The 13,852-nt window shown below is 53.2% G+C and overlaps 1 protein-coding gene across 1 annotated transcript; it reads right to left on the reverse strand.

Annotated features, from left to right (window-relative positions):
- Positions 1–1,926: 1,926 nt before the first annotated feature.
- Positions 1,927–12,334, reverse strand: ERICH6 (glutamate rich 6). Its single transcript, XM_075716651.1, has 11 exons — positions 12,232–12,334; positions 10,001–10,047; positions 9,782–9,898; positions 7,151–7,252; positions 6,916–7,073; positions 5,841–5,908; positions 4,821–4,982; positions 4,592–4,673; positions 3,183–3,335; positions 2,671–2,902; positions 1,927–2,190 (listed from the first exon to the last, which is right to left on the reverse strand). The coding sequence occupies exons 1-11, from the start codon at positions 12,332–12,334 to the stop codon at positions 1,927–1,929; spliced, it is 1,488 nt and encodes a 495-aa protein (XP_075572766.1).
- Between the last annotated feature and the right edge of the window lie 1,518 nt (positions 12,335–13,852).

Genomic DNA, 13,852 nt, shown 5'->3' on the forward strand with positions numbered 1-13,852 from the left:
TTAACCAGGAGAACTTGTTCCCGCCTGAAGTCCCTGTTTCCTAACGCCTGGCCTAAGCCCAGCTGGGCAGTTTTGGATCGGGGGCAGCCAGAGCCTGGAAACCTGCCTCCAGCAGTGCCCGGGGGACCGGCCCCGGGGCGAGCACCCGCTGCTTCACATTCACCCTCTCCACCTCCCAGCCTCCAGAAATGCTCGGCGCGGGGCTTTCTGGGCCCTCTGTGCTTTCTGTGTATTCAGTAATCCCGAGAGGCTTTCTCCTCCTTGGATCATCTTACTAAACGCGTCTGTCTTTTGTGGAGAAGGGTCCAACAGCCAGCGTGCTGGGGGGCAGCGGGAAGCCCAGGTGCTGTCCTGGTGTTAACATTGCAGCTTTTTGCTCTCTCCTGCACAATGCTACTTTGTAATTTTAAAATGAAGGTATAAAGACCCATTGGTCTAAAAAAGCCCCATTGGAACGCTTGATGGATTTCACCTCTGTGCAAAACAGATAATAATTCTGAGGGGCAAACTCAGGCTTGTTGATCTTGGTTTGTTAAGCACAAGAGTAAATGATGTAGGCGTGGAGGAGCTGCTGTGAACTGGGTGGCGACTAGGGAAGGATGAAAAAATGGGACTCGCGTTTCCCACTGCGAGTGGGAAAAACGGGCTGTTACGGGTAAGCTGTTTGCAGCAGAGATCTGTCTCTGGGTCTCATCTTGCGCTGGCATAAATGAGACGTAACCCTGCTATAAACTGGAATTACAATGGCACAACAGGTCAAAATCAAACTCCCAGGTGTGATCTTCGTCTTTCTAAACCAAGGATTTAGAATCTAGAAGATTTTGAATCTAAGCAAAGATTTTCACCCAAGCCACTGCGCCCGAGTCTGCAAAGGTCCGTGTTTCACGGGAGCCGGGCCATGTGGCAGCAGGACGCTGGCTTGCTCCGGCTCGGGGGAAAGCTCGGAAACCACCTGGGCACAGAGAGGCGCGGGGGAGCTGGCGGCGGGTGCTTGCCGATGCCCTGCCACTTCTGGTAATTTCAGTATGCGGCTTTGCCCCGTGGGCTGCGTTACAGGCTCTGGCGTGGATCTAAACCTCGGTTATTCCATTGAACGTCTGGTTTCTGCCCTTTCCCAAAGGTCCACCCTGGCGCCTGGTGCAGCAGAGCCTTCCCGCTGCATCGGCCATTTATGAGCTGCTGCCAAGAGGCTGCGGCTCGTCCGTGCTGTCTGCTGTCCGCGTTAACGGCCGTCTGTCCCCAGCATCCGCACAAACGTCACCAAGACAGTGACCTTTGATTGCTTTGGACAAACCGTGGGCTTTTGCCCCTCTGTCTGCATGGGGAACCGCCGTTCCCTGGCTGAGCTGCCATCCAGTGCTTGCGCCAGGGAAATCTGGGCATCCCGCTGGTGCCACGTCCTTGGCAGGAGCGCTGGCTGCGCAGAGCGGTGCCTGTGCGGGTGACTGCTGAGCAAACACCTCCTCCTCGTGTACCTGTCACAGGCTATGACTTAGCTGCGCTGTTTGATTTTATCTTTGCACCACATCCGCAGGCTGAAACAACAGGTCAGCCTGGGCCGGTTTCTGCTGGGAGACAGAAGAGAGGTTGCTCAGGAGCAACGCACCGACATCAAGAACGGATTTCCTCTGCCCTGAGCAGAGCCCCTCTTCCTGCCTCCATGGCCAAGATGCGCTTCAGCGTGGGCTGACAAGAATACACGCTCTGGAGCTCCCTGCCCCGCAGCCCCGCTCGTGCTGAGCCAGACCCCGCTGGGGCGGGCTGGCCCCGGGACAGGGGCCGTGCAGAGCAGCCACGGGCTGCCCTTCGCCCTGCACCACGGCAGGGCAGCGCTGCCGGCGAAACCTTGCTGAGCCTGCGCAGGCGCTGCGGCAGCTTGGAGCGTCTCACTGGGCTCGTTTTGCCTTCACACCGCACACGTGCTGGTCAGACTTGAGCATTTACTATCGCCCTGACAGAGCTGCGTAGCTCATCGCTGATGTCAGAAGTTGTGCAAAGCTGTAAGATCTTTAAAGTCTGTGTGATAAGGTACGCTGGAGGCTTGATTTTGTCCCGTTGCTCATTAGAAGGAAAGTTTAAGCATCCACGCAGTCTGTCGAAGAGCCACAGGATCCTCACCCTGAAGGCGAGCAGCAGGAGCTCGTCTTCGCCCAGCCGGGTCGGGGGAGGCAGCCGGCTGACGTCGCTGACCTGGGGAGCGGAGGCAAACAGCGTCAGCGGAGCCACAGCAGCGCGGGACGGGGCTTCGGGGCTTTGGTATCTCCCCAGCAGATGAACCTGCCCCCGTGGCAGGAGCCCGTGGAGGAAGGGAGCTGCCACGCACCCTGCCTACCGACGTGGATCGCGGCTTCCCTCCCTGCGGCAGAGCCAGGGTGACCCTCGGGGCCGTGGCCAGGGACACCGGGGACCTGCCCGGGAGCGCCTCCCACACCTGCAACCCCTTGCAGAGAGCCAGGGCTGCCAGAGCTGGTGAGCTCTGCAGCTGCATGGGGACCGAGCACAGGTACACCTCCACTGCTTGCTGGTTTGGGGGGCAGGACCATGGGGCAACAAGGGGAGCACCCGCTGCGGGATGAGCGCGCTTCCCCACGGATGGGAGCTTCCCTGGCTGCCCTGCTCCCGCTGCAGGGAGCGCCTTTGCATGGAGCTGCCTGTGCGCTTGAGAAATACCTGCACTTTGGTTCCCACGTTGAATTTTGCTTGTTGCCCCATGGCGAGGAAGGAAACGGTGATCTTGTCCTGGCCCAGGATCCTGACTCCCACGTGCCGGTTCAGGGAGATGAAGATGGGGCTCAGCGGGACGTGGGGTCCTGATGACACGATGCTGTTGGGCCACGTCCACCTTCTCACCCTGCTGCCCTCTTGGTCCAAATACTGCCCTCCCTGAATATTCATGTTTATCCTAAAAGAGCGGAAAATCAAAGCTCTGCACCGTGCAGCTCCCAGGCCTGGTCCCTCGTTCCCCAGAGGGACAGGACTGCGGTGCAGCTAGTTTGGGATCTAACCCCCACCTCAAGACGCATCTGGGTAGCCTTGCTCTTCTGGAAGGCACCCGAAGCAGGGCCCACGAGCTGCTATATTTGTCTTTTAATTTTTGAATGCTATTAAAAATACCCTTTATGACCTTTGAAATTTAAAATGCGCAGTGGAGAGCAAAACTGCTCTGAGCAACGTGAACATACCACACAGCTCCGTTTGGGTAATAGCAAGTACTTCTGCCATTGGACTTAAATACTGCTTGTATTGCGGCGTTACTTGGCTTGTCTTCCTGTACTATGCAAGTAAGCCGGTTTTTCTGTCGTACAACAATGATTGCCAGATTTCCAGATGGATAGCTGTTGTCAGATAAGGTGTTCGTAACCCCTTTGTGTGGTTGGTCTATTATTACATACTAAATATTTCAGAGCGCTACTTTGGAGTATAAAAATTGACATATTACTTAGATCACTGTGTAAAAGGCGGAATGGTGATGTGCTGCCAGTGTTACCTGGGATGTGGCCAGTGCTTTTCTCCTACATTGAAGTATTCTGTATACACCGACAAGAGCTGTTAGAGATACGGAATACATTTTTGTTGTTTTCTAACCAATCACCCAGGCAGAACCGCTTAGCAAATTTATTTTAAAGACACATTCTTGGACAACGCTTACGATTGTAGAAGCCTAGCAAAGTGAAGTGATCGAATTACTCAACTTGGATGACAGCACAGAAAACAGGGGCAGGTATTCTCCCAGAGAAAAAAAAAAAAAAACCAACCAACCAGGGGCAAAAAAGGCCCTTGCCCCTGAAAGCAGACTTGGCTGTATCCAGACAGCAGGTATTTTGTGTCTCCCTGGGGTTTCCCTCCAGCAAGACTTGCTACTGTGAGCACACGCGTTTATGGCACTTGGCCATTTGCCACCACCGTGATCGGCAGCATCCCTGGGACGAAGGCAGCGGAGTCATCTCCAGCCCCTGTTTGCTTTGGTGGCAGAGCTCAGGTACGCTTTCATACACCGCCAGCTCAGAAAGAAGTCAGCCACAGTAAGGAAAAACAACGTGGGTGACTTAAAATGTCATGGCTTAAATAATAGCAAAGGCAGCCTGAAAGCTATGGGGTCCTTTGGTGAAACTGCCGTGTTTTTTATTTCTTCAAACAGTTACACCGGTAATTTCAGTTTGACTGTGCACCTCCTCGTGCTCCAGCCCGCAGGACAGAGACGCCAGCACCGTGCCGGTGCCAGTGGGAAACGCCGTGCTTGGCTGTCCCCGCAGGGAGGATGGGGCTGAGCGCTTTCGGAGCGCGTGCCGCAGGGATCCCTCGGCCAGCAGCACCCGTCCAGAGCTCGGAGCGGGTCTGAATGCTGGGCCAGCACGCTTCTGAAGGTGGGTATTAAAAACACAAGTGCGCTTCCTTCATCGAAGCTGCCGGCTGATCTGAAAAACTTCAGACCAGCAGCTGTGTAAGCGGTTTCACTATTGCTTTTTTTGGACTGTGGAGGCGAGTGTGAGTGGTGGACCAGGTTATTCCGTGATAAAGCAGACTAGAACACACTTAAAATTACAGTTACACCCCTGGATTAATGCAGGCAAACGAACACCTTAAAGGATACAATAACTGCGCCGTTCCGTCTGGAAGCATGGTAAGGAACTTCCCTCCATGTTTGTAGTATTTTTCCAACAATTCATTCTTCACTACCTAAGTTTGGAAAAGAAACGGTAAAATGGATGCAAGCAGTCCTGCACCAGCGGCCCTTTAAAGGCAGGCAGGTGCCGAGCCCCAGCCGCTCTGGAGCGCGGACGCAGCCGAGGTGCAGCGCGTCGCCGTCGGGCAGCGGCCACTCGCCTGGGCACCCACGGCGCTGCCATCGCAGCAGCTGATGCCGTGGGAGATGGGCTCCTCCTCGGGCTTTGCTGCCCTCCCGCCAGGCGCCAGCGTCCGGCCGTTTGGCGATGGGGGCTCTCGAGAAAGCAGGTAGGAAATCGTGCCGGCTTGATTTGAAGCTAGGGAGCAAAGGGAGGGTTTGTGTGCGTCGGGTAGGGCTGGCAGCGCCCATGTCGGGGCTGCCTGGCACCGCTGCAGGGAGGACAGAACCTGGGGGAGTGGGAATTTCTGGCTGAAATGCTCCATCCTGGGAGTCTGTCTCAGGGTGTTTCCTATCTAACAAGGACAGTCCAAGCCGTTCAGCTATCTCAGAGAACAAGATTATGAAAAAAGATGTAGTTTTTTCAATTATGTATATAACACATCTGTGTGAGTAAAGAATTACTTTTTTTGGATAGCATTCACGGCTCCATGCTCTGGAGAACCGACAATCTGAAATCCTTGGTGCCACGAAAGCCTCAGTGCCCTGCCATCCTCTGGGAAAATATGCCCATATTGTAAATCTAGTTCTTCTGTTCTTAGTCAAAATGCCTTTGACTTTATAGCGAGATCCAAAGAGCTGCTCAGTCATCCACAGCCCGGGCTAGGAATCAGTGGAGTATTCACCTGATGAGGCAAAATGTTGATCACCCTAATTCTGGAGGTTCGGACCTTCCAAGGACTTGGCTTTGCCAGCTTATTATTCTCTAAAGTCAATTTCTGTGCACCTCAGCTGAAACATTCAGATATAAATACTGAAAGTCACAGCAAGGAGACCCTCTCTGTGCAATGGGAATGTCACTGCTTTTGTTTTTTCATGTGAGGGTTTATTTAATATGGCAGTATCTAATTTGATGGGATTGCACACTTGACAATGAACTAACGTGTTGCTGTATAAATCCTTCTGTTCAACTAGAGAGCATTAGAGACAAGCAATTCCATTGAATTCATTGTTGTAATAAATAGACAAATAAATACGTAAGGAAATGCAAACTCACATTCAGCTACACTCGTGGGCTCTGCTGCCAGGAAAGCTAACTGCCTGGCCATTTGTCTCTCCTGCTGCCTGGAAAAGGAAAGCGTTCCTGAGATACATTTCATACATCCTGGTTTGAAAGCTAGAAGTACTGGATATCCTTGCTGTAGGAACACAAGTTTCTGAACCTGTTTTTCTCTCCACTCGCATAATTGCAAATAACAGTTAGAGGCAACGGAATATCACCAAAATAATCATATCTCAGCAAAAAGGCATTGCTCCCATACAGAGATTTCAGTGAACAGACTCTGTGATGGCAATGGCATCAGCTCTGCTGACAGCAGAGCTAAACACTGCAAGGGCTTTTGTATCGAGATTTTATGTAAAAGAGGAGAGCTGCCCACAAGACCAAAAAACCAGCTAATCTTCAAGCATATTTTCACTATTCTTCTTACCTCGCTTCCTACAAACTTGACAGTGCCCGACAACAGCTCTGGTTTATGCTCTGTACATAATATGAGGTACTTGCACCATCATACTGCAAAGGATCTTCAAGGAAACTAACAGTTTACTCCCAGGTATGCTGATTTGCTTTTCTTTAAGCCTCTGCCATACGCTTAGGTATTTGTATAAGCTTTGGGCCTCCTGCTAAACAGCCCATTAGAAGTCAAACTTGCAGAGTTCTTGTGACTCTGGAAATTGGAATCTAAATGCATGTCATGGTTTATGCAGCAAAATAGAGAAATACAAATTCAAGCTTTGTTTCAGCACCTGAGGTAAAAGCTAGACCCAAATATTATCCCTCCCACAGCTGCAATTATGTTTTGGCTCTGCCTGTCCCTAGACATTACGGCTGTCAGCAGTAGAATGAATGTTTTACTTGGCACATGCCTCGCCACCTTCTAATACAGCCTGATAAGAGAAAAGCCAAGAGGGTCCAGATAGAATATGAACTTGTGTTGCCTAAAGGAAAATATTTTCTTCTTCCATTCCCTCTTGCTGCAGTTTCATTTTCTTAATTCTTCTTTTCCCTCCCGAGTCGGCTGTTGTTCCTTATACAGACCTGATCCCCAGTTCTCCCCGTCATTTCACAGTACCTCTGGTACGCTCTCTCCTTTGACAGCAGCCTGTCAGCTGCGGTGCCATGGGATTCACGGGGGCTGACAGCAATGGGAACGCTCCAGGCGCCTTCGTGGTTCTTCCTCTCATTTACGATGAACTCGTAGAGGTCTCGATTACGCTCGCAGCAGAATTTCTGAAAGGCAGAAGAGCAGTGCCACAAGAGCGGGCCTTTCCACAGCAAACCTCTGCCCATCTTCCCCACCAGCTTACTGATTCATAATCCTGTGACGGTGGGCAAGCGTCTTCGACGGAAGGGAACGGCTTCAGCAGGCTGCCACAGTACTCGCACCTCGGAGCGCAGTCCTCCTCTGTCTGAAGTGGAGGTGGGGAGAGAGAACAGGAGGAGCACAGAAATGGGGTATCAGCACCCAGGTCCTCATTTTGTCTTGGGGAAAGAGGGCTCTGCTCAAAACGCAATGTTATAAAGCGTGTAAGAGCTGTTAAAACAGATCTGTGTCTGTGATATCTTGGAAGGATTCAACTCAAAACATTAGGTTCAGGAAATCACCGAAAAAGCCAATCTGTAGTAAATAAATAACCTCAAAGAAATGGAATGACCGCACTATTTATGGGACCTATTCCTTCCAAGGGAAAGCTTCAGAGCATGGAGAACGCTATAGTTGAGTACTCTGATGCATTAACCTTTTCAAATACATTGCTTGGGGCTTTGGGGAGAAAAAGTTCCCTGACTGTTGCACTGTTGATCATAGAAAAATCTGTAGGGAATTTCATGAGGAACCACCAGCCGGTTTGTTGATAAAAGAGCTGAGCATATTTGACCAGATGCAAATCAGGGCTGCTGCAGCATGTCCTTTGAGGATGGGTACTAGATACTCTGAAAGAAATATCTGTTCTTTGAAAATGCATTTTGAAACTATTACAGAAGATGCAGCTGCCAAGAAATGCTGCTGGATTTGGTGTCTAACACCTCCGCTCCCAAGGGCAGCTCACCTAGCTCGGCGCTCCCCAGAGAGACAGCAGCCATCCAGCCGCAGCAGCAAGGGGTGAAGGGCGCTTGCTCCGGGCCGCTTAGCTGGGGCGCTTCACCTATGCTTCATTTACTATACTACGTGTTTCATTCAAATGCTTTTCTGAACATACTAATTTAAAATACTTGGCTTCTCTGGAGCGTAGTTCCTGGAAATTCCCTTGCTCCCCACCTCATGCCTAGGATTAACTCTCTTTGATGACTTTACTCTGCTAAGGGTTATGGGGAACTCTATGTCCTGTTTGTATTCTTTGACTTTTCTTTACGGAACAGATCCTCTTGAGTGCCATCACAGAGCACGTACAGGACAACCAGGTGATCAGGCCCAGCCAGCATGGGTTTATGAAAGGCAGGTCCTGCTTGGCCAACCTGATCTCCTTCTATGACAAGGTGACCTGCTTCGTGGATGAGGGAAAGGCTGTGGGTGTTGTCTACCTAGACTTCAGTAAAGCCTTTGACACCATTTCCCACAGCATTCTCCTGGAGACACTGGCTGCTCGTGGCTTGGACGGGCGTACGCTTCGCTGGGTAAAAGCTGGCTGGATGGCTGGGCCCGGAGTTGTGGTGAACGGAGTTAGATCCGGTCGGTGGCCGGTCACAAGGGGTGTTCCCCAGGGCTCGGCATTGGGGCCGGTTCTGTTTAACATCTTTATTGATGATCTGGATGAGGGGATTGAGTGCACCCTCAGTAAGTTTGCAGATGGCACCAAGCTGGGTGGGAGTGTCGATCTGCTGGAGGGTCAGATGGCCCTGCAGAGGGACCTGGACAGGCTGGGCCGATGGGCCGAGGCCAGCTGTATGAGGTTCAACAAGGCCAAGTGCCGGGTCCTGCACTTGGGTCACAACAACCCCATGCAGCGCTCCAGGCTTGGGGAAGAGTGGCTGGAAAGCTGCCTGGCCGAAAAGGACCTGGGGGTGTTGGTCGACAGCGGCTGAACATGAGCCAGCAGTGTGCCCAGGTGGCCAAGAAGGCCAACAGCATCCTGGCTTGTGTCAGGAATAGTGTGGCCAGCAGGAACAGGGAGGTGATTGTCCCCCTGTACTGGGCGCTGATGAGGTTGCACCTGGAATACTGTGTCCAGTTTTGGGCCCCTCAGCACAAGAAGGACATCGGGGTGCTGGAGCGTGTCCAGAGAAGGGCAGCGGAGCTGGGGCAGGGTCTGGAGCACAGGGCTGGTGGGGAGCGGCTGAGGGAGCTGGGGGTGTTCAGCCTGGAGAAGAGGAGGCTGAGGGGAGACCTGATCGCTCTGCAGCTCCTGGCAGGAGGGGGCAGGGAGGGGGGGTCGGGCTCTTCTCCCAAGGAACAGCGACAGGATGAGAGGAAATGGTCTCAAGCAGCGCCAGGGGAGGTTTAGGTTGGATATTAGGAAACATTTCTTCATGGAAAGGGTGGTCAAGCCCTGGAACAGGCTGCCCAGAGAGGTGGGGGAGTCCCATCCCTGGAGGTGTTTAAGATGTGTAGATGTGGTGCTTAGGGACATGGTTTGGTGGTGGGCTTGGCAGTGTCAGGTTAACGGTTGGACTTGATGATCTTAAAGGTCTCTTCCAACCTAAACAATTCTATGATTTTGACTGTATATCTAGTATTTATATAAAGGGCAAAGGGCAAAATCTTCTGCTAGGAAATTCTCAACATAGGATGCAGTGGTGGGGAGAGGAGTTGCACAGCCTCTTGCTGTTTAGGTGTGCACAAGCAGCATCATTTCAACAGCCTCACGAAAGAAAAACCCTTTCATAAAGGAACTCGTGCACTGGCTTGGCAAAGGGCATTTTTATTTTTCCTACATGGGAATTGTAGGAATTAAAATAAACAAAAAAAGCCACATAGTAGGGAACACCCCCCACTGACTCACCTCAATCTGTATGTTTGCTCGTGACGATTCAGGTCTGTAGGCCAGAAGGGTAGGCAGGCCAACGGAGGGGAGCGTGCGCAGAGACTTCTTGAACAGCTTCACAAAATCTTCTTTGAACTCGGAGTGGAAAACACCAAAAGCAATGTGGAGTCATATCTTTGTTCAGGGGTAAAACCATTAAGCATAAAATATATATATGCAACCTGGGTGAGTCCTTACCTCCATGTCACACAAAACATCTAAGCTGCTGAACTCTTCGGACAGGGCTGCAATAGCAATAATGAGAGTTACTGAACAGCAGTGCTGTGTTCTCAGAAAGCTTATCTTCTAGGCACATTTATTCTGGTCCTTTTTCAGCATGCCAGCCTTTTCTCACCAACCACATCGGCTGCCCGAGACGACCTTGCCGGACGCGGTCCTACGCTTTCAGAAGGGTGGCTCTGGATCTGCATGTAACCCTTCCCAAATGCCTGAGGGACTTGAACCAGGCACGGACATTGGATCAGGGCTTTAAAAAATCATCCTGCTGAAGTCATGGAGACGGCTTATTGCTTAGGGTCAGTGACTTGTAGCGCTAATCTAATATTGCATTATCCTCTAAAGCATTTCCAGCCTCTCTTGTCCTAAGAAGAAAGAGCTGTAGAGACAAAGTTTTTTCTCATTTCCACATGCAGTCCATGCTGCCTGAGTGCAACGAAGGGTTTTTTGGCCTTTGGGGCGACAGGAAACATCTCAGATGACCGGCTGTCTATCGCTGGCCTCAGCAGACCCAGGTTCCCTCTCGGCAGGCTGTGCTACTGACATCCAGCCGCCTCAGGTGCACAACTGTGTGCTGTCCTGTATGCATCGCCTTCTCTCTGAGTATCAACATGGCCAGCATGCCAGCTGCTGTAGCCTCCCCTTCAGGCACGCTAAACACATTCCTAGTTCTTTTAATCTTGAATTTCAGCTCCCCTTGTTGCCACACAATTTGTCTTGCCTTTCTAAGTAAGCTTGTCCTGCTTTCCGGAAAATACGCAGACAGATGAAACTCTGGGCAGGCTGAAATACCAAATCCTTTCTAAGTCCTTCTCTTTGGAAAGTATGAAAAAATCAGAACATGTATTTTAAAAGGATGGGGTAAAAATCATGACAGCCCCAGGTCAACACCCAGCTCCCAGGCCTGCAATGGGAACCGCAGCTCGGGAATGCATCTGGAAGTGAATGCACCAGCACAAGAGGAAAAGCAGAAAGCGATGCTATGGGGTTCGCTTACACTTTCAGAAGGTAAACGATGTGTTTGCTTGAACTTTGTTTTTTTAAATTGCAGTTCAAAGATGTGTAGTTACCACCCTCTGCAATCAGGCTGTGTCACAGAGAGTAACTGATCACAAACCTGGCCGGAGAAGAAGCGACTTCAGGGAGTGCAAAGTGCACCCATGGAGCTGTGCAGCCGGGGCATGGCTCTGGGTGCACCGTGGCACTGAGGGAAGCCTGGCACCTGGGCCGCAGTGCTCGGAGCAGGGGGACGCTCCACATCCTTACTCTGCCCTCTCTAACGGGCTTTGCAGCTTCTGTATCATCTCTGTCTACCACTGCTGCATCCAACCCCAGGTAGATGATTTACTGCTGGCACAAGTCTGCTTATTCTGTACTTTGATTGTTACAGCGACCATCATCCCAAGGACTCATGAAGCTCCACCTAAAGTACAAAGCCTACAGTGTTTTTCCCCTGCAGACGCGTTCACAGTGCACTTCGAACAAACGAAGAGAGCACTCTTTATCTGTCGTGGGCTGTGCATGCCCCCCTTCTATTGGGATGGGTCTGCAGGCAGCTTTCCCCAGTACTTTCAGCTGGTGTGCTGTGTTTTGCGGCCCACATCGCTCCTCCTGCTCTCCGAGGCACGTGAGATGTGGGAGACGTTCTCCTACAGAGGAGGGCTGCCTGGCACTGACAACGAAGCACAAAGGCTGTTCGATGTGGTGCCCAAACGGGACAGGATCAGGCAGCAACTACCGCTAACGTGCTGCGTGCTAAGGTACTACAGCGGGCAAGCGAAGGAGCTGGTTACTCGGTCACGTGCGCGGATGACTCAGCTGAGCAGGAGGAGAAGAAAGGTTGATTATTTTCAGCTCTCCTTAGAGGCTTTGCCAGCACCTCTCACAGGACTACAATGCGCTATTTCTGCCATCTGCTGAGCGCTCCTACGCCCGCTGGCTGGCAGAGCACTCCTGCACGCTTAGCAGGGACCCAGAGGTTCGTTTAGAAGCAGCTCTGCAGAGCGGTTAACGAGGGGACCGCAGAGGGGGATTCCTGGGGGCTGCTCCCGGGTCTGCCGCCAGTTTGCAAAAGCATCTCTGGGAAACTGCGAACTCACGCGTCTTCTACGAAAGACACTGGGGTACAAGGTAGCCTGAGTGAAAGACAACACAAGTGAGCAACCTCTTTCCTGAACAAAGCTGTTTCTTACTTGATTTTCTGTAGGCGTGTTCAGAAAGCCAGCCAGCTTCTGCCCGCATCGACACCGACATTCCTGGCGTCGCGAGGGGTTCGACGCTGCCCGGCGTTGCCATTTCCCTTAATTTAAGACACAAACCCACCTCTTAGGCATACACAAGGGCTTGAAAGCAGTTGCCCTTGACGATTACGCTAACGAAGGCGGCTTTTCCAAGCGTATTCAGCTCAAAATCCAGACGCTGTGGATGCAGCGAGCGGGGCTGGACCGCGGCTTTGCCGCCCGGGCCGAAGGCGCCTGCCGCAGCCCCCGCTCGGTCTCGCCGCCGCCGGCCTTCCCGCAGCCGCCCGGGCGAGGGGGCCGGGGCGGGCAACGCTTGAGGAGCTGCCGGGAGCTGCGTGCCGGCCGAGGCCCCGCCGCCCCGGCTCGCCCTGCCCGCTCCCTCCTCGCCAGCCACGGGCGGCGGGGCCGGCGGCAGCCGCGGGGGAGAAACCGCGCAGTGCCCGCCCCGCGCCCCTGGAGGCCCGCGGGCCCTCGGCAGCCGCAGGGCCCCGCTCCCGGCCCGGCCCGGCCCGCACCGACCCGGCCCAGGCCCCGGCCCAGGCCCCGGCGCCGTCTCCAGGGCAACGCGGCGGGCGCGGGGGCTGCTGGGGCGGCGGCGGCGCCGCTGAGGAGCGGGAGCGGCGTGGGCGGGCGTGGGCGCCCATAAAGCTGGGTCTGGGCCCCCATAATGGGGTCTGGGCCCCCCCATAAAGCCGGGTCTGGGCCCACCTGTCCGCCCCGGGAGCCGGGGGCTGCTGGCGGGAGGGCTGCCCCGGGAGCCGGTCGTCGGGCGGGGGAGGCCGGAGCGGCCTCCGAGGGAGCCGCGGGTGCCCCGGGAGCCGCAGAAACCCGCGGCGATGGGCGATGGGCGATGGGCGATGGGCGATGTCGTCTCTCGGCCTTTGTCCGGCCGCCGTCGGCTCCCCTCTGCGCGCCCGCCGCCCCGGGCTGGGCGAATGGCAGGCGCTGAGCTGCAGCCTCTGGCCTGGAGCAGGAGCGGGGCTGGAGGTGAAGCGCCGGTCACAAAACCGGGCACGGCTCGGGCAGATGCGGCGCTTTGGGGCACGGTTTAGTGGCGGGCTTGGTGGTGTCAGGTTTATGGTTGGACTTGATGCTCTTAAGGGTCTTTGCCAACCTGAATGGTTCTAGACTTTGGGCCATGGTTTAGTGGGCATGGGGGTGTTGGGTTGATGGCTGGACTGATGATCTTAGAGATCCTTTCCAACCTTAGTGATTCTATTCTAGTTTTACTTTCATTAAAAACTAATCCAGCCACCAAGCCAGGACACATGAAATTATTCCTCTCCCCTTAACTGGTTTAGTGGTGCACTTGGTAGTGTTAGGTTAACGGTTGGACTGGATGATCTTAAAGGTCTCTTCCAACCCAAACAACTCTGATTCTATGACTTGCTTGTTTGGACGTGAACTCCTGACTGCACCTGAAACACCTGCCTATACGTATTTCTTACACTTGTGTCGTATGGTTGTTATACATCTGTTGCTGATGTCTCCTGTAGGACTGGGTGCTGTTGAATCCCCCCAAGGAATTTGTACTTACAGCTCGGAGAACAAAAGAAAGCAATACGTCATTTGC

Source organism: Pelecanus crispus, chromosome 9 (assembly GCF_030463565.1).
Source record: "Pelecanus crispus isolate bPelCri1 chromosome 9, bPelCri1.pri, whole genome shotgun sequence".
NCBI lineage: Eukaryota > Metazoa > Chordata > Aves > Pelecaniformes > Pelecanidae > Pelecanus > Pelecanus crispus.

Excerpts from the sequence above, each read along its gene's own strand:
- ERICH6 (XM_075716651.1), bottom strand. The coding sequence starts at position 12,334 with ATGGCAACGCCGGGCAGCGTCGAACCCCTCGCGACGCCAGGAATGTCG. Across the intron at positions 10,048-12,231 it reads ACACGCCTACAGAAAATCAA|CCCTGTCCGAAGAGTTCAGC; the intron begins GTAAGAAACAGC and ends TTGCTATTGCAG. Across the intron at positions 7,253-9,781 it reads GAGCAAACATACAGATTGAG|ACAGAGGAGGACTGCGCTCC; the intron begins GTGAGTCAGTGG and ends CCTCCACTTCAG.